At 48.5% G+C, this 23,044-nt stretch overlaps 1 protein-coding gene across 1 annotated transcript in view; it reads left to right on the forward strand.

Moving 5' to 3' along the window:
- CIMIP2C (ciliary microtubule inner protein 2C) overlaps positions 1–22,801 on the forward strand; it is a 337,228-nt gene extending 314,427 nt beyond the window's left edge. The window contains exon 5 of the mRNA XM_069605611.1: positions 22,514–22,801. Coding sequence (XP_069461712.1) covers positions 22,514–22,648 — 135 coding nt within the window. The 3' untranslated portion in view covers positions 22,649–22,801. The remainder of the gene's footprint in view (positions 1–22,513) is intronic.
- Positions 22,802–23,044: the final 243 nt, after the last annotated feature.

The following is a 23,044-nucleotide window of genomic DNA, read 5'->3' on the forward strand; positions in this document are numbered from 1 at the left end:
GGGTATACAACAGAGTCTCTTAACTATGGTATATCATGGATCCGCTCTGTGAGTCAACAATAGATTCGCTCAGGTCCGTCAGCACGGCTTGCTTGCCTGGTTGAAGTGCCCAGACCACTACTCCCATGTACATTTCTTCTTTGTCCAAATGATCTGTATCAATTCTCCTGCAATGAGTTGGAAAAGTCTAAGAATCTCAACTCTCAATAAAGTCCTCTGTTTCTGTTCATTTCACTTGCCAGCACCACTGCACTGGATCTCTGGAACAGTGAGAGCGCCACTCCTCTGTGGTGTTGTCTGCGTTATGATGTCATGTCATGACTTTGTCACGACATGCTCTCAGTAAAAGGGGCAAGAGCCGGCCCATGCGGCAGTATGGTGGCAGACTCCTTGCATGGCAACTCTGGTGTCCGTCTCAATTATTTGGCATCTGCCGTGTGATCACGGCCTGTATGATTGCTTGGCCCGTGTGTGCCCGCACCCATCTGCTCTGTCTGGGTGGTCCCAGACCAGACCCCCGGCCTGTGTGATCACGCACCTGAGGGTCAGAGCGGGGTGCCCAATGGCCGTGGCACCCTGGGTACCTGCTGCATGCCCTCAGCAACTGTTCGGTGGTCTTGGGTGCCACAGAGGCCCCCCAACATCCTCATAGAGATAATGCTGTGGCTCCCTGCCTTTTTCCACACCTCTGCCCTTTATCTTTGGAGTAGCTGTACATAGTGCTTGAACTGGGAAGAAGGAAGTGCAGTTACTCACCAATCTAGGCTGGCATTAGGGAAGGTTGGCATTGTACTGCAAAGATTGCATAGTGCACGCCCAGTACAAACTTTGCATCGCAATGCAAACCTTCCTTAATACTCTGTACACTCACTCAGTTTTTCCTCACCGCTTTCTTCCCCTTCACTCTCCTGTTATGTCTTCTATTCTCCCTATCTGTGACTTCCTTGCACACAAACTGTCTTTATGTCCCTCAATCTCTCCCAGAAATGCTCTCTTCTGCCCTCACTTCCTCTTTCTCACAATTATCCCTCTGTTTCCTCTTAGAAAGCCTCCTTTCCCTCACTTTCTCCTGCTCGCTCATGTTTCTTGCTCTTAATATAGCCTTTGCCTCAAACTCACACATTCTCCATCTGTGTCGCTATTTGTTTCTCGCTGTCTGTGTCGCTCTGCACCCCTCTCTCTCCTCTCGCCATGTGTCATACCATCTGGCACTCGCTAGTTGTGATCACGCGTGTTTCACTCTCTCCCTACTTGCCTCCTACTTTTTTTGTCTCCCTCTCTATTTGACTTACTCTATCTCTCTGTTTCTTTCACCTTTCTTTGTTCTTTGTAATTAGCGGCCAGTCTCTGTCCATTTTCATTTTTTCCCATTTCCTTCCCAGTTACTTCCATCCTCTCTCTCCTCCTCCCCTCATGTTCTGTTCGTGCAAGTGCCTTTTGTTATCCGCGAGGTGCAGTATGGTGCATTATAAACAATCACAATATAAACAGCTAAAGAGGCAGCAAGCTGAGAGGTGTGTATACATTGGAATTAACCCCGTTAATTACAGATCAGTGGTATTCCAACGTTATCATACCGAGCCACCCCCGCGCCCCTTGAGTAAAAATATCGTTTCTGGGCCACAGTTGAAAAGTAGTGTTTTAGCATAATTTGGGCACTTAGGCTTTTTTCAGAACTTACCTTACAGGTCTGCCTTTAAGGTCCAAACTGGCAACAAGCACTGGCATAACGGGGGACCACCAGCCCCCACAGTGCAGGTGGCCCGCCATCACATGTCCTGGGAGGGGTTTGCTTTTAGAATTAGATTTTGATTCCAAATTCCTCTTTCCACAAAGGGTTTCATAATCTTTCAGAGTGCGCAATCTCTTTCTCACTCACGCCAGGAGGTGTAAAAGCAGAATTCTAACATCTCTTGCTGGAGGCTCAGGACTTTGAAAACTAGGGTGTCACGGGCAATTGCTGCTCTCTTCCAATACCACATGCAAGAATCAAAATGCACACCAGAAGAGAACACAAATGCTTCTCACCCTATGCCACTTTAAAAGTTATTTTTGTTGTCACTCTGCCTTCATAAATTATTTCTGTTGCAGCATAACAGAAATACTTTCTTTATGAAGGCAGAGTGACTACAAAAATAAACTATTTCTTTTTGAAGTCCAAGGGTTCCTCCCACCCCATGACATGGAAGCCTCTAGAATGGAGGCCTCCATGTCATGGAGTGTGGGGAGCTCTATGACCTCAAAAATAAATAGTTTCTTTTGAAGTCACTCTACCTTCATAAAGAAATGATTTCCATTATGGTTCGGTCTTTAACGGAAATAATTTCTTTATGAAGTCGGAGTGACTTAAAAAAGAAACCATTTCTTTTTTAAGTAATAGGGCTCCCTTCAACCTCATGACATGTGCGTGTGTATGGTGAAAGGGGGCACCCTCAAATGTATAGGTGGCTGCCTGTGTGAGTGTATGGTGAAAGGGTGCACACTTTAATGTATGGCTGGCTGCCTGTGTGAGTGTATAGTGAAAGGGTGCACACTTATATGTATGGGTGGCTGCCTGGGGTTATGTACTATATGGTGAAAGGGTGCACACTTAAATGTTTGGGTGGCTGCCTGGGTGTGACTGTATGGTGAAGGGTACACACTTAAATTTATGCGTGGCTGGGTGTGCATGTGTGTGTACGGTGAATTGTGTGTGTGCTTGTGAACAGGAGCGCAACAAAACCTAAATTTCGGTTAGTGGGGTGCTAACCCTTCAAATGTTGGGGTAGGTGCTAACTTGCACTAGAAGAAATGCTGTCAGGCCTAGTATGCTAGTTATCCTGTTAGAGCATTCAGAAACTTCCAGGCCTAAGAATAATTATTGTACTCCCTTGTTTCCTCCCACCTTGAAGCGCTTTGAAGCACTCCACCTATGTATGAGCGATGTATGAATACACAATTACAATTACAACTTCACACACAGTGGGGGAGGGGCAACCTTATTTGTGTGGGGCAACCTTACTTCGTTATTATTATGTTTTATTATGTTTGTAGCTCAAACAAGCTTTATCGTAACACAAAAAGACAATAAATACGTTTAAATTCATTTAAAAGGTACACAAGTCAATTAATCACATATAGTATGCATGCCACAGTTCTTCAGTTTCGATCATCATATTTTGACGGAGCAGTTCGGTAGGGTAGTATTGGCATCAACAGGTGTGGGTATAAATTGATTTCATCTGGTACCTCACATTCGGACCAACTTCTCATAGTTTAGCTCACTTTGCCCACCTTTCCCAGCGTATATATTGCGCTCCAGATGTTAAACAGCGCAATATGTACCGATTTATTTCCTGTATTAAGGCAGTACCGCCAAAAAGCCTCACTCTTGATTCAGTCATAATCAAACACGTATAGGCCAAGCAACTTCATATAGAGTGGGCCATATTTGCGGCACTTCGTCAATACATGCTGAACGGTCTCTAATATTCCAGATAGCCCACATGAGAGACTGACTCTTCCCCCTTTAGAAACACCCAACTCAGGTCCAATGGATGCCATTACCAGTAATTTACCCATTCACAACAGCACCACAAACCTACCTAATTCAGGGGGGTATATAATTTTATATAGCATTGAGGAGTTTTATATTTGTGGGCTAGCTGGCCGATGTATGAGCGGTAGCAAGGTGGGAGTAGTTTGTGCACCAGTCCTGTTGTTCAAGCTTGCTAGTAAACGTTGTGGTTAGTTCATGAACACTTTCCTCCCAGACTGGTTCCCAACCCATATGTTCAATGTTCCCTAACCCCATAGATGCCAGTAATTCATGCTGTGCTTTTGGAACTTGTTGACCTAACAGGTGCAGTAGTGGGCATTTAGCTGCTTTATGACATTTAAGAAACAATACTATTCTCCTTCTAAATGCCATGGTAGACAGTGAGGTAAGGCCCAATTCCAGACAAATAATTTCTACAGGGACACTAGGGCCCATGCACAACATTTTTCACCGGGATTTTCCTTCCAGCACATCTAACCACAAGAGATGTTTCATACTAGTTGATTCCAAGCCATAAAGAAGTGAAGTGCAGAAGCATTGCTTATGGCTGGGTGTGCGAGTGTGTGTATGGTGAACGGTGTGTGTGCTTGTGTTCCGGGTGAAACAAAACCTACATTTCGGGGCGTGGAGGGCTGCTAACCCTTCAAAGGTTGGGAGAGGTGCTAACTTCACAGGCGGTGGGGGAGGGGCAAACCTATTTGTGTGGGGGCATCTAACTTCTTTATGCATTTTAATGAGACTATTGTAGTGCAGCTTCAATGTCACAAGCAATTCACTCTCTCCTTTAAGTCTGAAAGCACCCACTTATGGACTGCTGTGAGAATAAATGGTCTCCTGTCCCCTCGCTACCCTTCCAATTACTTCCCTGGCATGGAAGTAGTAAACCAACATCTAGATTTCAATTGCCTAAAGAATTATGCATTTGAATGCAGGTACAAACAGTGAAATGCTTTACGTTAGTACTTGCTGGGCCTTTGTTAACAGCAAAACCCAGGTGCCATTTAACATCTGTGTCCTGTTCTATCCGGCAAAGGCTCTGTAGGTCAGCCAAGTTGAGTCAACATAGCCCAAAATGTCAAGGGTGTATGGAGGACCTAGCCAGCTAAAATGGTGTTGTGCCACTCCTTGTGTTTAATCGCTTGGTTACTTATTGGTAATCTTCATTACTCATAGCCATATTCTTCCTTGTCCCAGTACTTGTGTATGAGGCACTTTGACTCATACACAAGTACTGGGATGAGGTAGAGAGACATGGAGGCAATGCCTGGCTAAACTGCCTGTAATCTTCATTACTCCTAGCCTCACTCTTCCTCATCCCAGTACTTAGCTATGAGGCAAAGAGCCTCATACATAAGCACTGGGACAAGGAAAAGGGATGTGGAGGTAAATTCTGGGCCTAGAAGCTGATTTTGAGAGTTTGGACAGGGGGTGGGAGGTAGAGGTGGTCTTTGGGGGGTTGGATGGGATAGGGATTGTGCAATAAAACGTAATGGTCATCCATGTCCAGGCTAAATAGGCTCGATATGTGGTATTAGTGGCTAGAGAGGCATTTTGGTGCAGCCAGTCTTGTCATTTCTTAGTTTGGTTTGACTTATTTTTACTGGGCATGTCTGATAAAGCAGTCCTGCTAAGTGTAATTACCTGGCTAGACTGGCATTTGGGTGCTGCCAGTCTAGCCATTTCTTACTGCAGCATTGTATATTTTCTGGGCATCTGTGATATAGTAACCATGAGAAGTGTTATTACCTCGACTGGAATTTTGGTGCAACCAGTCTAGGTATGTCTGAATGTGGCCTGGCATGCTTTACTGTAATATGTTATTACGTGTCTAGACTTGTCTACATTGTGCAGCCAGTTGGAAATGTTTTCATTGAGGCCTGACATTTTTAATAGAAAAGCATTATATTAATTAAAGCATTAATGTTCCTGTGCACTGTTGGTGACTTGCATGTATTGGATCTTTGGATTGGTGTTACCCTACAAAACCATTGCAAACGCTCTGTGTGCTGTATAATGTATTAAAACACATATGTATATCTTTCTCCTAGTGCAGTTTGCGGTGTACCCCTGCAGTAGCACGTTTGTGCGTATTGCACAAGCGTGGTAATCTAGGCCGGCCCAGACTGTAGCGTGACCCGTGATTTGTTGCCGAGTTGGGGGTGGCCCTCAGCATGGCTCGCAGGGGGGCCCCCAGATGTTGTGTTACACCACTGACCATAAGCCCCTAAAATGGCTTATGCAAATGAAGGATGAAAACCCCAATTTGCTCAGGTGGGCCATTAGCCTGCCAGGGCTAGACTTCACCGTTGAGCACAGGCCAGGGAAGAGTCATGATAATGCAGATGGCCTTTCCAGAAGGTATGTTGACTGTCTGGATGAGGGTAACAATCTTCTGGGAGATCAGTTGCCCTAACCTCAGTCTGGGGTGGGGGGCGCATGTGATGCTGGAAATGCCTTTTGGAGGAACAGGGCCTTCAGTCCTCTGGCAGTGCAACTCTACATTTTATCTTTTGGTGAACATCACCCATGGCATTCCTTTATGGCACCCATGGTTGGGGGTACACCCTTGTATCCCTTATGTGTGCTTTTGGGCACCTGTTTGTTGCCCACAGAGCAGGGTATCGGCTGGTGGTAGCTACGTGCTGACTTGGCAGTGGCTCTGAGTGTCCTCTATTTTGGGATACCTAGGCCTGCCATAGGAGTCAATGGATTCTTGATAGAAGGCAAGATGGCCCCTGTGGCCTCTTTTTTCTATTGCCTTTTACCTTGTTTCCCAAAGTCCCGGGACTCCCTGACTCTGTCCCTTCCTCCTGAGTGGATGTTGGGTGGAAACACTGTATATGTCTCTGTTCCCTTTCCTCCTGAGTGGCTGTTGGGTGGAAATACCATGTATGGCTCTGGGGCTGCCTCCTGTAAGACTGACTCAAGCCTTCCCAGAGGCTGTGTATTGTGGGTACAACCTCGGGGTGGGGCCTGTATGAATGGAGTCTGAAGTGTACTCACAATTTGTGTTATGGGTGTCTGGTTTCTGTGTGTGTGTGACACAATGAATGAGACATCCTTTACTGAAACTGACATGAATGCAGTGTAGTGTGCTGAAAGGCTGGGTACTTACCGCAATCCACATTCTTTGTTATGGGTCATTGAGTGGAGTGAATGGCCTGAATGCCTGTGAGCCTGATTGGCTACCTGCCTGCATGAATGTCCTTCTGTTTGAGTGGCTGATTGAGCCTGGTTCAGCCAGAGTGAATGAGGAACAAATGTGTATATCTGGGGACCTCTCACTTACTAATTTGTTCAGAAGCTGAAGTCAAAGCTTAGCAAGAAGAAGTTGTTCCTTGAAGCACAGCTGGAGGAGAAGTCTGCTGCTGCAATTTCTTCGCTGTAATGCAAATGCTGTAGTGTTCTTCCAAGGAATGATTCAGAGAGGACCTGTGAAGGAGACCTCTCCCGGAGCCACGAGGGACCATTGTTCGATCTGCTTCTCTTCATCAGCAGTACCCTGGTAGCCAGACCCGTGTGCCTGCCATCCGGAGAAGGGGTCTTTGTGAGTCCTGAAGAGTGCCCAAACATCTCGAGTCGAAGAAGTCCATTGGTGCTGTCCAGGGTCCGAAGGTGCATTTCGTGACCACTGGATGACGTTGCTGTCTACCCCCCAGAAGAGGGGGTATCCTGGCATGGCTCTGCTGGACACTCAGAGCTGCGAAAGTTCCAAATTGCCAAAGAACACTTAAAGGGACATCCTTGCCATCATCACTGACCACCTGTTCCTGCCAGAGGAGTCCAGAGTCACTGAGTGCCTAGGAAGGTCAGTCGGTGGGTTTCCCACCACCAGACTCTAACAAAGATGTCCCGAGGGTCCAGACTTGGTGAAGGTCCGAGGTCCACTCCAGTGGTCAAGTCCAGGTCACCAGATGCCATCCAGAGGTTCGTGCTGTGGCTGCAGCACTGAAGAACCGACAGTGGAAAAACCATGATATTCCGAAACCCGACATCAAAAGTGACCTATGCACCCGTCGCCGCTAGAAGTCATGAAGGGTCCCAGGGGTCTTACTCTCATCTGCCAAGCCTTTAAGGAGCCCAGAGCAAGTTTCAACTTCCCAGGACTTCTACAGTCAGAGAAATTGTCGACTAAAGCAGAGCACTGCAAAGAGTAAAACTTCTGCCCCAAAAGAATTTTGGTTCAATTTTTCTCATGTCCTCAGCATCCATGTGGCTCCTTCTTCTATCGTCGAGTGAAACCGAGAAACTCTGCGACTTAGCTTGCCAAGGCACAAAAGGTACTGTGACGAAGAAGAGCATCTTCTAGCCTCAGGAGTCTTCCAGGGGACCCAGCTTTGTCTTGGATCCTGTTCTCCTGCGGCCCCTCAGGTACTTTGGGGTGGTAGAACCTTTTAAAAGAAAGCAGGTTATTGGACATTATTGGACTGGGCTGTAAAAGACAAGATAAGTTACTCCCCAACTTTTCCATTACAAGCTGCCCAGGTGGGGGGGTCGTCACACAGAATTGTATATCTAGGTTCACAACTAACCTGCCTTTCTTCCCTATTCTATGTTGATACAACTCACTGTTAAGAAGGATTTCTGAACTCTGTCCAGGAGGGGCAGAGGTTCAGAAGGCCAACCTAGTTTCGTGGAACAGGGTAACCTCTGGACAAGCCAGACCAATCAGGGTAGCTATGGCAGGCGGTCAAGACTAAGGGCCTCATTACGACCCGGGCGGTAAGTGAATAACGATGCCGGTAAAGGATTACCGGCATCGCTTACCGCTCCACATGATTAGGGCACGCCAACCCGCTATTAGCGGCACCGTAAATTACGATGCCGCTAATAGAGGCAGTAGAACGGGCACGCGACCCTCCATGCTGGCAATACCGGCATGTCACAAACAGGGGAACATCACAAGTCAGGCGGAAATGCAAACAACGCCCTACTGAAGCCCGAAAAATACCTTGCCGGCATGGAGTAAATACCGGCATCGTGGACCACCCATAAACCGCCATGTGCAGTGTTCCCAACTGCCACAGGTGCTCACAATCAGCAAAGGTGGAGGCAATACAGGTGGGGCCAGCACAAAAGGAGCACACCCCACCCCTTCCCACACCCAGTCACACACCAAAATGATGCCAATACTACTAGCAATGCTGGGGCTGGAGGACATGATTGCAGTGGAACTGCTGCTGCAACAACAACAACAACAAAAACTACAGGTAGTGCAGAGGAGACGCAGGAGGAGAAGGAGTGTGAGGCAGGCCCAGCATGCCCCACCAGTGCAGCCAGTGGCACCATGCAGGCAGCCCCCAATCCCTCGCATCAGAGCCAGTCCATTCAAACCTAACCCCTGTACCGTCTGGACCGGGACACCATCACCACCATTGTGGACATGATACATGACGACATCGTCAGCCTGATTGAAACACGCACCGCCATCCCACCCTACTAAAGGTAGTGTCTGTGCTCCACTTCCTGGCCACAGGCACCTACTAGCACACAGTGGGGCACATGCATGGCATATCACAACCATTATTCTCACGTACGCTGAACCAAGTGCTTGATGCCCTCCTGAAGCACACAGGCGACTACATTTACTTACCACGGACTGCCCAGGAGATTTCAAACACCAAAGTTGGTTTCCATTCACTGGCCGGCATCCCTGGTTGCATAGGCGCCATTGACTGCACTCCATGCCATGGAGGTAGCGTACCGCAACCGTAAGCTATACCACTCAATCAACGTGCAAATGGTATGTGACTCAAACAAGATCATCACACATTGTTGTGCTCGATACCCTGGATCAACCCATGATGCAATGGTTCTGCGGAACTCCACGATACCGTGCTACATGGAGCGACATGCAGAGCACATATCCTGGCTTCTCAGTGAGTTGCTTGTTAGGCTCATGGAAATGCGATGCGGGTAGGTGATTTGGGAAGAGATGCATACTTCACCTGGCTGAGATTCGGGGAGAGATGCATACTTCACCTGGCTAAGATGGGAGGGGAGAGATGCATACTTCACCTGGCTGAGATGGGGGGAGAGATGCATACTTCACCTGGCTGAGATGGGGGGGGGAGATGCATACTTCACCTGGCTGAGATGGGGGGGAGAGATCCATACTTCACCTGGCTGAGATGGGGGGGAGAGATCCATACTTCACCTGGCTGAGATGGGGGGGAGAGATGCATACTTCGCCTGGCTGAGATGGGGGGGGGAGAGATGCATACTACACCTGGCTGAGATGGGGGGGGGGAGAGATGCATACTTCACCTGGCTGCGAGTGCCTGAGAGAATGGACCATGCTCATACCCCAAAACAGGCTGGACCGGACCTGACACCTGACCACATAATGCAACATGTAAGTTTTCCTACCATGTAAATGATGCTGTGTCACAACCATTCCATAGCCATCTGCATGTCCACTGTACTCAATCAGACCTTATCCCCCTCAACACAAAGCAGCTACAAGTAATTAGTATGGCCAATATACAGCACCAAATACCATCAACAGAAAGGACAGTCCCCCATTACTGCGTACAAAGGAGTCACATGAGGGCCAAATACATTAATACATCACTAGACTGACTCAGAGGTCCAACAAAAGTGCATGTCACCATTTGTTGTGCATAGTGAGATCATCATGAGGCTGACATCAACGGTGACAGGATGAAAGCATATAAATGACTGTACATCAGCCAGAGAATGTATACAACCGGCGTGGACTTACACAGTGCATGAGCACTCACAAGGAACAGGACCCCCCTGCGCCCACTAGTCAATGGCACGCACACCTGTCAATGAGAGGAATACACACATAACAGTCACATCGTGTGTCTCCATTCATGCATGGAAATGTGGTTGCAATCAGGGAATGCATGCATGTTATGGTGTCATTGATACAGGTCCCATATGATGTGATGACTCACACATATACATTGTTGTCCACATGCAGGTAATGCAAGCTATCCCTTGAAGAGGTGGCTCCTTACCCCAGTCCAGAACTCACAGAACAGGCACAAGGAGGACTACAATCATGTGCATACACGTACCCGTGTGGTGATAGAGCAGACATTTGGCCTCTTGAAGGCACGGTTTCGCTGCCTCAGCAGGTCTGGTGGGGCACTCCTGTACCGCCATGAGAAGGTGGCCAAGATCGTCATGGCATGTGTCATGTTACACAATATGTGCACCCGACGGAATGCGCCTCTGCCCCCTGACGCTGAACTGCAACCACCTGACGATGAGGGTGGAGCTTTGGGCTGCACTTCAGGGAGGCAGCGATGCACAGGAGGGACGTGCCATGCGTCAGACTCTGATCAACCAAGGTTTCTAGCACACATGGACGGGGAGTGTGACATGGAGGTGGCACTCAGGGCACTGGGTGTGTCAGGGACATGGACACTGTAGACCGTTGACCAATAAAGCACACGTACACAATAAGCAATGTCTGCACACGTGAATTATGATTTCCCAACAGGTGTATTAAAGTAATATAGCAAAGTGCACAAGCCCTCCACCCCACACACCCACTCTCCCCTCCCCCCTCAACTCCCCCACACACCTACTTCCCCCTCAACTCCCCCACACACCCACTCCTCCTTCCCCCATCAACTCCCCCACACATCCACCCCCCCTCCTCAACTCCCCCACACACCCACTCCTCCCTCTCCCTCCCCCCTTGACTTCCCCACACATGGTGTGCAGTAGCGTGCACCAGTAGTCCACATGGCACCAGTATGCATGGCTGTACCTACTGCCCTGCCCCTCTTCCAGCACCAGGTGCCCCCCTGTCTGATCTGCGCAGGTTTCTGCCAGACCTACGCACGGGGCTGGTCCTGGTTGAACTAGCATTTGAAGATGTTCCAGGTTGTTCTGGCAACTGTGGTGGATGCGTGGCCTGCATTGCTGCCACCCTTTCAGAGAGGACGTGCCGCACTGCTGCCAATTCGGCACAAATGTCCTTCGAGGATGACTCAATAGCTGTTTTCAAGGATGCAGCACATTCCCGAATGTCATCCCTTGCACTCCCACATTCCGTAATATGCTGGTCAACAGGCCTGTGAGCTCCTCCTGGCGCCTCTGAATAGCCCGAATCCCCTCTTGGCTGGTTGGGGCTGCGGTGGATGTGGGAGGGGTTTCTGACATGCTATGTTCCTCGGACACAGATGGCATAGGGATGGGAGTTGCAGGCCACAAATGAACCGGGGACAGCCCGTGCATGCTGCTGTCGTGCATGCTGCATGGGGATAGTTGTGGGGAATGCAGGGGGCCTGTGGTGGGAGTTGCACCATGCAGCTGATCATCTTCCTCATCATCAGAAACGGCTGCTGTGGCAGCTGTCTCACCCACTGTGCTGCTGGCAGCCGATGCAGTGCCTTCTGTCGCTGCCTCCTGGGTGCTGGTGGCTGTTGTGGGTGCTGTAGTGGGGGCCATAGTGCACATTGGTGCTGTGGCCTCTGGGGTTTTCTTGGTCTTCCGCTGTGGTGCCGGTTGGCCTCTACCCCATGAAGTGGAGGGGCGGCGTTCTCCCTCCTCGCCCCTGGCCTTCTTACGTGGTGTGGCATCTTCCTCCCTGGTGTCCTCGTCACCGTTGTCTGAATGCGTGCATGTGAGTGACCAATAGAGGGAGAGGGTTAATGATGGGGCTAAAGGAATCGGGCATGCCTTGGGGTGGCTGCATTCATATGGAATGGCAGATGATTGACAATGGGGGAGTGACATACGGGTTGCTTGGCTTTTGGGTGGGTGATGCATGGAGGCGTCTGGGTTGACACATGTGGGGTGCATTCTGCATGTGGACAAGGTGATGCTCTGCACTGCCTGTAGGCAGTCTTGTACTCATGTGTCTGGTGGACCCTGCTCTACATCATTGCACTGTCAGTTCAGGTGGACATCATTGTGGTGGTATTAGCATTGTATCATTTGGGACACCTACCTGCATCGGCTGATGACGGGGCTCCTCGCTCCATGTCCCCGACTCCCTGAATTGCCTCTGTCCCTATGGTGGTGGCGCATATCTCCTCCCATCGTTGCATTTTGATGGGGGACTCCGCACCTCCGCCTGTCGCCATCCCCAGGTTGCGGTTGGCGGAGAGGATGCTCCGCACGTGTAAACGCAGATCATCCCAGCGCTTACGGCAGTCTTTGGGAGTGCAGGGTGTGGTGCCAACGGCACTGACTTTCTGGGCGACCTCCACCCATATTTGTTTCTTGCGCTGCACTGCAGCACGGGACATGTCTCAGGAAAACACGACATCAGCATGTTCCTGCAGCGTCGTTGCCAGCATGGTTAACTCCTCTGGGGAGAAGCACTCCTTGCACAGGCGATCAGTGGATTTTTTGACAGCTTTTGGCATGGTGAGATGCAGCAGGTAGTGTTGGAGGTGTGGCAGAGTTCTGGGGGTCAGATGGCTCCTGATGGCCGCCGTGCTCTTTCCCATTCCTGTGCGATGACGCTACTTCCGGTTCCGCTTATTAGCGGTCACCGCTAATAGTGGTTACCGCTATTAGAGGTGACCGCTATTAGCGATCACCGCTAATGCCGATGGCTTGGATGCCGGAGGAGATATTTGCACTATGGATGATGCCGGAAAGGGGGATTTTTCGCCCTTTTACGGCATGGCGGTGGGGTCATTACCGGATTAGCGCAAAGCTCGTGCCCGCGTACTCGTAATAGGGCGCTTTTAGCGGTCTTTTGCCAGCACGGACACGGTACTTCCGCCATGCCGGTAATGACCGGTACTTACCGCCCGGGTCATAATGAGGCCCCAAGTCTCAGGAGGGGTGAGGGTGACTGAAGGACCTCAATGAGCACACAGGGCAAGGACACTTACAAATTACTTCAGACAGGTGTTATATGAAAAATATAGACACATGTATCACAAGGACTTTGTAACATAGACCATAGTAAAGAATCACAGTAACACTAAGTAAACCAGTACATCACACTCAAAACAATATATATAGAAGCCCAGGGGGGGCCTAAATGGGTGACTGCACGAAATATGTTAACATCCTAGAGGGGAAGGAAACAGGCACTGCAGATAATCTGTAGGCCCAAGTCAACATCAGTTATTCACCTAACTAAGAGGCAGTCCAAGCCCTAAGAAGATGGGAGCCTTGTGCTCAATAGTACATGTATGTCAATGCACACGGTTGTTCCAATGGGCAAAACAGGGTCTCTTCAGGGGCCTCTAGCAGCTCGGGAAGGTGGATAAGGCGATGAAGAATAAGTTCCCACTATTCAAGAAGGACCTCCACTTGAAGGCAGAGGCAGTTTGAGAGTTCGGGATGGAGTCACTACTTCGCAATAGCAGTGAACAGGAGAGGGTCCCCAGGGGCCACTCGTGTGTAAAAATGGGCTCTGGTGCTAGGGTCCACCGGTTGGGGTAAAGATTACTCACTGGTCCCTGAGGCAAGGAGACCCAAACTTCGGCAGGTTAGTCCAATTCGGTTGCATGTTCGACAGCGGCAAAAAGGACTTCTCTGCACCTTTTAGTTTCTGAGTTCCAGCGAGGATTCCCAAACAGGACAGTGGTGATTTCTCCGCTCCGGGTGGATTAATTGCCCCACTTTCACTGCAGCAGGCTTCAGGGGCAAGAGGGTCACAAATGCAGCAGACTTGCAAAGCACGTTGCCGCAGCAGGGCAACAGGGTAACCGTGTTCACTCCGGTCTGGGCGCACTCGTCTCACTTACGACCTGGGAATGCCAAGTGTACGAAATTCGGTGTGAGGGTGCCGTGGAGACAGAGCTAGCAGTATACCAAATCTCGAGGTACTCCTCAAAATGACGGCGGAGACAGAGCTACGGTCCTGCGTAAGCTGGTCAGCCCACTGGTTGGCCCAGGGACACTTCCGAGAAAGCTTACTTGCAGGTTTTGGTGAAGGTGCCGAGAATAGTTGGTTGGGACCCTATTCCAATGGGTCGAAGCGTCTTCGCAGACCTTCTAGGACGACCAGATGCAGAGGGGTCCCACGGGACGACAGCGGGCTCAGGGTGCCAAACCTTCCAGCGCGTCACCAGCGGTGCCTCAACTCAGCTTTGTAGTTGCAGGATTCTTGGATCCTATCCCTTGTTCAGTGAGAACTCAGGAGGTTGACCTGGTAGTGGTGTTTCCAGCCTCCTCTAATCCAAAGTTCCCTTTGTGCCAAAACGGAGAGGGCCCAATGGGAGATCTGATCACAAACAAACACTCCATACGTGGACCAATCACAGACCACGGTGGTCTCAGGCATTCAGGACACTTCCGACTCTCTGGCACCCAGGATGTGTATTAGGACCAGACATCCCAGCCCACAAGGCATGCAGAAGTCTGCGAAAGCATTGGGATTTGCGGGAAACTGCATGTCCAAATAAGGACTAGCCTGGGTCGACTCGACCTGGGGAAGGTGAAGGGGCAAGATGGCCAAAGGACAGGACAAAGAACCTCGTGGCATGGACATTTTGGAGCCAGGCCACCTATTTGTGCCAAACGCGGTTAAGGCAGTTAACATGGCAGGAAAGGGTTAAAAAGAATGCCAAACGATAGCTGCCACAAGTCCTGTCCATGACACATCTGCACAGTACATGTTGCACACAAGTTGCACAATAGTTGCAACATGAGAAAAGGACTAAGGTAAACAAAGTCTCCCAGTACTGACTGTCTTTAGGGCATGTCAGTTTCCCCATAAAAAGTGAGCAAAAGCCCAGAAGAGTGCAGCTGAAGAATGCGCTTCTCTGGCAAAGTCAGTCAATGGCTTGTTCACCAGAGCTGCGTCAGTACATTGCTGACCAGAATATTTTGGATCCCTTTAAGTTGGCCGAGTTGGCTGATAAGTGGGTCTCCCACAGGGTGTCCACTAAGGATCCCAGTGGGAAGGGCAAGGACAAAGAGAAAGGGACCCCTCAGAAGGCTAAGGAGTCCAAGAAGCAGTAACATCCGAATAAATCTAAACATTCTCCCTCTAAGGTCCAACATTCCAGTGGGGATAAGTCTCATGGGGGTGGGAGTAAGAGTAGTGGTGCTCCTGTTGCAAAGCAGGCTCCCAGTAGATCCAGTTCAGTCCCTCGCATTCCTGGCACCTGTTGGGACTGTGGCGCCTTGGACCACAGAAAGGGTGACCCCCCAGTGTAAAGATAAGGCACTTGGTGTCCAGGCTGTCAGCCTGACCTACCCTTACTTTATGCTTGAGGTGGAGGCCACTGTCCTCCCCTCCGTTCCAGGAATCACTTTGGTGCTCCTGTATTCAAGAGATGTGCTGATTGTGGTTAAAAAATGGCCATAACTGATCTGCATCGGGAATGTCTCTGGTGCTTGGGACCGGACCCCAAAGTCGATGACTGTGGCTCGTGTCAATCGATGATGATAAAAGCCTTAAAAGAGAGGAAGGGGGAACTTGCCTTAGGCAGGCCCTCCCCAAATCGGCTTCGATCACTCGGTCGAAGGATAAATCGTCCGAAGATAAGAACTCAAGAGATTTTTCTACTCACTGATCAAAAAGACGCAGCAAACATGCGAAGCGTTCTAGGTCTAGGTCTCGCCGCATTTCATTGTCTTCATCGAGGAAGTCTAGGAAGAGACGCTATCACCTCCTGGGACAGCCTACACTACAAAGGAAATGTTCTAACGATATGGCCAACATTAAGGTTCACCCTAATTTCTGTTTTCATAGCCTCCTCACTACCATAAGCTAATAACATAAAAGTTCAGGCAAACAGTTCTTAAATTCTATTCTTAAAGCCCATCCCTAGTCTAATAAAAAACAGGTTCAACCCAGGATTCTTGATAGATCTTGGTTCTGGGATTAGCATTCACAGTAGGTCTTTATCATATGCCTTGTGTTTCAGAAATCACAGCAGGCCTCTCTCCTTTAGGCCTTGGGTACAGAATTCACAACAGATCCCTCTCACAGGCCTGGGCATCCAGCATTGAAAGCAGGCATTTCTCTTAGGCCTTGGGGTATAGCATTGGTAATAAGGTCTCCCTCATAGGCCTGGGATTTCAGCATTCACAATGGACCTCTTTCAGAGGCCTTGTGTCACTGAGGTCTGGCTCCAGGGCTTGGATTATTCTCTGGTTCTTTTTAACAGGCTCCTGTGAAAAACCTGAAGGTGTCTTACTCACTAGTCCCCGGGGATATGTCTTCAAGGTGGCCAGGACACGCCATCGCTACTGGATCCAGTTCCTGGGGGTGGACCAGCGTGGGAGGATCACCTGGGTGAGGGGTCTTCAGGGAGTGGAAGTGGGACACCGAAGGGTGAGATGTGGTACTCCCTTCCTTATGACACCTTTTCCCCAACCTACCCAGTAGGATATCTAGAAACTCAACCCCCCTCCATGAACACTTTCTTACAGATTGATTACCATGAAAGACCACAGACTAACACCAGAGCTGTATACGTGACATGTCCCAACACAAGGGTCAGGCAATTGCAGATGATTACACACACCTGACTTCCCTTCCCTTTGCCCATAGGAATAAAAGATGGAGTATGAAAGCACACTCTGAGCAAGGCCAAACGCATGAGGAAGCAGCTATTCCAGGACAGCAGTTCAAATGGAGGAGAAAGGTGGTGAGACCTGAAAGGACGACGAGGAGGGAATTGCCCTTGCCCTTTTCAACACAGACCTGTGAAGCATCCAAGAAGGGAAACGTAAGACTGGAATTTGCAGCTGGCGAATGGTGCAAAGGATGTCAGCGGTACATGGGACCCTCCCACACTGAAAGCCAGGGTGGGAGAAACCGTCCTTGACTCCAAAGGCAGGAAACGCCAACAGAGTTCGGCAGAGCCGGTGAGTCGGAAAGAGCTGATAATAGATCGTACTGTGTTGCGAAGAGCAACATTATATGAAGAAAGAAGACTAATGGACAAAGGTCCTTTGTAAGCCACATTGGTATTGGACTTAGAGTGGTCAGGCGCCACGTGGGCACTCATTTGAAGGACTCAGACTGGTACCCCGCTCCTGAACAAGGAGAATTTGATTGAACTGGGAAACCGAAGTGGTCCTGCAGTGGGTTATGTTGAATCCTGTGCACAGTCGAAAGTCTTTGGTTGTTGTGGAAATGACAAGTGCCAAGAGGCCCTAGAGGAGGCTGCGTGAGGTGTCAAAGTGGTCATATGAGGGTGAAGCCAAACCCCTTGTACAGTCGAAAGTCTTTGGCACGTTGTGGAGGGGAGTGAATCCTGCATTGTGGTAAAGCGAACTGTGTATTTTGGCAAATGTGAACCCGGCTGAGGGATGCCTGCGAATTAGGGTGAGCAGTAATACACCCGTGAACATAGTGATGACAAGTGTGAACCCGGCCGAGGGATGTCCACAGTAAGTGGTTGGTCTGAGCCCGACTGTGAGAGGCTAACATTGAGAGTGGTTGGTCTGAGTCCGACTGAGGGAGGTTAATGTTGCGATTGGTTGGGGAGGCTAATGTTGAGAGAAGGATCAAAGCCCGGCTGAGAGGGATCCAAGGGCGAAGAGTAATCACCCGACGTGAAGATTAGCAGAAGGAACTTTCGTCATTGTTGTTAATGGCATATCAGGCCCCCTGAAGCAAGAGACTTTGCATGAAAGAGACTTGGACACAGAAGGTCCTGATATTGAGAAAAGGAACTTTAACCTTGTGCTGGAGAAACCCAGGAGTCTGCTGTGCTCAAGAGTCCTGCCTTGTCCCATGCTAAAAACATGGGGAAGGGAGACTCCGGCCATAACATCCTGACTTATCACTTTGTGAACACTTCTTTCTTTTCTTGTGAACATTATCCCACACTATATTTGTAGCATAGTGGTAAGGATGGGCAATAGTTTTTTTAGTATAGGCCCTTTTTGTTTGACTAGACTGCACTTAGACGGTATTATTATTATTTGATGGTCGTGACTTGCTCCCATCTTAGATTTAGGTTTAGATTAGGAGTTTATCTCACTAATGTTTACAGTTTAATAAACACCCTTGAACTCTGATCACTTGTGTCTGTCTTACTTTGATAACATGCCTTCCTTACACTCATCAGGCATAACCAGACAAAGGGTCCCTCTTCTCAGCATTCAGAGGGCTGTAGGCTTTCACACTGTGTTCGTATTTTTATCTCTTTTTATAGTCCCTCTCCAATTCCTTCCATTTCTCGATGTGCCATTCTGAAACATGCTGCCCTTTGATTATCTCCCGGGCTGCTGGAGACTGCTCTCTCTCATTTCACTTTTTCTTAGCCTTGGAATCTAGTCTTTACTCTATTACTAGACTAGCAGAGGGCTTACATGATTTGGAAGCCATTTTGGATGCAGTTGTAGCCCTAATGGTTGCTCTGCATGAGGTGGTTGTGTGCTGAGATCTATCTTGTGGATTTGGTGTTCCTGCTTCTCCTGTCCTGCTTTTTGTGTCTATATGATGTGACAAATCTGGGGAAATTCGTCCCTTCTGCCCGAGGAGGAGCGACCCCATTGATGCTAGGTATGCCCACTCTGCAAGGCCCTGCCTAGGGGTTTGGGCATGCAGGACCTCATTGGGATTGACTCCCCCTTTGGGGACAAAGACTCCCAGAGTAAGCTAAGAAACCCTATGTCATCTGTACTCTCTGCCTATATGGGGACCAGAGAAGTTGTAATGGTGATTAATAATTCTGAGTAGTCTAACACCTATGCTGAACCATTCGGAATCATACCAAAATGTCGCCCTGACAATTATGACCGCCGAAAATGCAGATTGCTTTTTTGGGACCCCCCTTACACCACATATATATGTGGGGGGGTATAGAATATAATATTATTATAGGGGGTGCGGGGGGTCTCCCCCCACATATATATGTGGTGTAAAGGGGTTTAAAAAAAAGTCCGCATTTTCGGCCGTTGCAATAATCACATAGATTCAACCATTCTTCAGACTTAAAAATGGATAATCGGAAGCACTTTACTGACCTGGGCCAATACTCCTACAAGAATACGGAAGTCCTTAGTTGGAGGAGGAGATTCCCTGATAGAAGGCCGAGTGGCAGGGGAGGAGCCGTGCAGAGTGGACGCTGCCTCTGGGGTGCAGAACGCAGAGAGCCTGGAGCCGAGAGGAGCCAGAGGATGTGGTGAGCTCGTAGCCCACGGAACTTTGCAGAGTCTAGGAACGCCAGGGGGAAAAGCTCCTCAACCCCATTGCTGAGAATCTGAGAGAGACACGAGTTCCAGTGAGGCTCCAAAATAGGCTGTCACTGCGAGAGTCAACCAAATGGCAGGCAGAGATAAAAGTATAGAAAGTCAAGAGAATCATATTGGTAAGTGCTGACTGCAGAGAGGAGGAAAGCTGCAAGCAGAGTCCAGTGGCACGCGAGCTCGTAAATAGCAGCTGAGCCAAGGGGTCCTGAGAGACATACGATTTGATAATACTGAAAGTCAAGAGAACATTGAATTACAAAGTGTAATGTCCACGCTACTCAGGGGTGGGAAGACTCGAGGGAGCAAGGTGGGCCTCAGAATACGACAGTCTTGGGGAGAGACATGTCGAATAAGCCACTGGATGAAAGCTATACAAGCTTTGTTGAAGTGAGGTGAGGTGTTTGCTTTTATTTAAATAAGCATGAGTGGAACCATGTCCTCTGGTCCGAGTCTTGCTTCTGGTTCACCACAGTGACCTCGCCAGTCTTCCAGTTCATCCTCCTGGGTCTCCCTGCCTTCTGGTATGTGCCCAGGAATAGTGCAAAACCCTCGAGCGAATTCCGGAATTCAGGAACTGGAGTTACATTATTCCAAGCCTATGGGAGGGGGTCTTTTGGGTGTTATATATATCCCCTGTCTCACCCTCTGTTCCTATTTTATTTTTGAGTTTTCTAAAATCCTGTCTGGGTTTTCCTTTCCAGAGACTGGTGGTGCTTGTGGCCACTGGTGGAGGTGGGAGATTTAGTGCTTAAATGAATGTCCTACTTCTCCTCTCAGAATTCCCACGCTCCTGGATTTAGAGTCTCACATTATATGAAAGCAAATGGGGCTTTGCGCCCTCACTTTTCACTGCTGAGCCATCTTGTGGGTCTCCTCCGCCTCTGGGGGCTGGGGAAGAGTCGCTTCACCACACACCACACGCCCAGAGCTATTCTTCCCAAACAGGAACTTGGACCTTTCAATGTCAGCACTTTATTGGAATTTCAGCAGTGTTTTGTGGATTTGGTAACGAGTCATGTGTCTCGATGTATTATTCTATTATTATATTATGTATTGTGAACGATATTCTGGTATGATGTTAGATGGCAATTATTGCCAACAGAGTAAACCCTTGAATGCACATTTTAGCTGATTCAAGGTATCTCTCACTGAATTCTTCGAAACATGATGATATGGTTGGGATTATTATATCATTTAAGTAGCAAACTGAAAATGTTTTCACAAAACAAGCACTTCTACTTATGTACTTATGTATTTTCACAGTGTTTTAAACTTTTAAATTGCATTATGTGTTCATTACAGAAATGGAAAAATACAACCCTACGAGCCAGTTGGTTAAATATTCCTCAGTGAGCCCGATGTGTGTGTACTTGTTATGCTCCCTTGAACAGTGCCTGCTCTTCACAGCTCAAATACACAACCCTTGTAACTGTGCCATTTGTAAAGACCCACTTGGAATTTCTACCGATATACATTAGATTTGTTAAGGGAGATTCAGCAATATTAAGCCATAACACAATCCACTGCCTACTCCTCCCTCCCCCCACTTCATACTACTCCCCTTCTTTCCCCTAATCCACTGTCGACTAATCCCATACTCATTAATCAACCCGGCGCAGACTACTCTCCAGTCCCCCAATGCAGGCTATTCTCAGTCTCCCCAGTCCCACTCTGCTGATTTCTCTCCTAAACCCAAGCTCCATCTAATAACTACTATCCTGACGACCTAGGAAGAAGACATGTAACTCTCTTTAGAGATCAGACATCCGCTGCAGAGCCCAGGGTCTTCTAAAAGCAGGCATTGGGAACACCAACGGTTTTGGCTTTTGTGTAGGCATGCGTAAGGCATTTGCCTGGCACTGTCATAACTGGCCATCGATGGTAGCAGATGCGAATACTTGAGAATCTAATAGCAGTGCCTGGCAAATGCCTAATACTTCTACACAAGCCCAAACTGTTGGGTTTGCCAATGCTTGTGTTTAACAGGACTTCAGTGAAGGACACGCATAGTTCTTATAAATGGAGTGGTTGAATGCAGACCTGGTTAAGACATTTCTATTACACCAGTAGTGCGTGTCCAGTTCCTATTAAATCATTAACTCTCAGAACAACAATCATTAACTTCCAGCACAACATTTGATGGTAAGGCTTAAAAGAGCTCAAATTGATCATGATGGCACGTGACACTGCTACATGCAGTACTCCCACGTGTAGAAATAAGCCTTTTCCCTATGGGACTCCAGAATAAGGAACACCTGAAGGATCCACATGACTAGCAAAGCATGCGGACCCTTCCTGTTACTGCATTCTCACTGCTCTCAGGATTAGTATTTGAATTTGGAACTATTTCCAAAGGAATCCCCACCAAACTAACAACAATGCCCTAAGGCGAACCCTTAAAGCATCAGTGGCATGTGGGAGCACAGCTGTTTCATGCTGGGGACCACCCCAGTACTATACACATAAAGAAATCCCCTCAACCATTCCAAGAAAAAACTAGTAAAAACATTGCTAGAACACAATGCCCAAGGCTAGACCTGAATAGCAACTAAATTACTAAATCTGAAAGCACATATGTGGTCTAGCCCGGATGTCTACCACCAGGCCTCGAAGGCCAAAACCATGTATGATTTTCAGGATACCCCTCATTAATATTCATGAGATAAATTTGCAAACAATGATTTTAAATGCATGCCCTTTTTGTTCTCATGATTATTAATGAAGGATATCATGAAAATCAGTCAGGATTCCGGCCCTCGAGGACTGGAGTTGGACAACCCTGGACCTATTTCAGTCTTCAAGCTAGTAAGTAAGATGCTAGTCCTTTAAATGGAAATTCTAGCTTGACTGTATTGCTTGTTTTTCCAGTGCCCCCTTGAAGAAGATGAAGCAGAAGGACCCATGCCCGGTGTATCCCCGAAGGAATGGGAGGCCCCAGCAAACCGCGCGGCCCAGACTGAAGATATCCCAGAGAGACCGGACTGCAAGGAGCATGTACTTTGAGTACAGAGGGTAGCAGAGGCTGCTGCCTCCTTCCAGAGAGGGTAGCTACATGCAGACAGGCGGCACCGGGGCATAGGAAGCCATGGAGAACATGGCTGGGATTCCTGACTGCAGACTCTCCTTCTTAGCGTAGGAAAAAGGTTATTCAATATAAAACATTGATAATAATGTAAAACCTTTATATAATGCTTCGTGCTGGATCGCTCCCCCTTCAAAGGCATGCAAAAACAGGAGTATTACCCAATGTAAAGGTATTCAGCTATTCGTCCTCGGAATGATGAAAGGCTGGCGTGGCTCTGTATCCTCCAGTCGGAACTCAGATGTCTGAGGCACGCGCCTAACTTCCTTCACTATCTTACCAGCTTTGTGTTAGGAGTTTATGGCTAATGGTTTTAA

The sequence above is a fragment of the Ambystoma mexicanum genome, chromosome 4p (genome assembly GCF_040938575.1).
Source record: "Ambystoma mexicanum isolate Mex_15411 chromosome 4p, UKY_AmexF1_1, whole genome shotgun sequence".
NCBI classification, from domain to species: Eukaryota; Metazoa; Chordata; class Amphibia; order Caudata; family Ambystomatidae; genus Ambystoma; species Ambystoma mexicanum.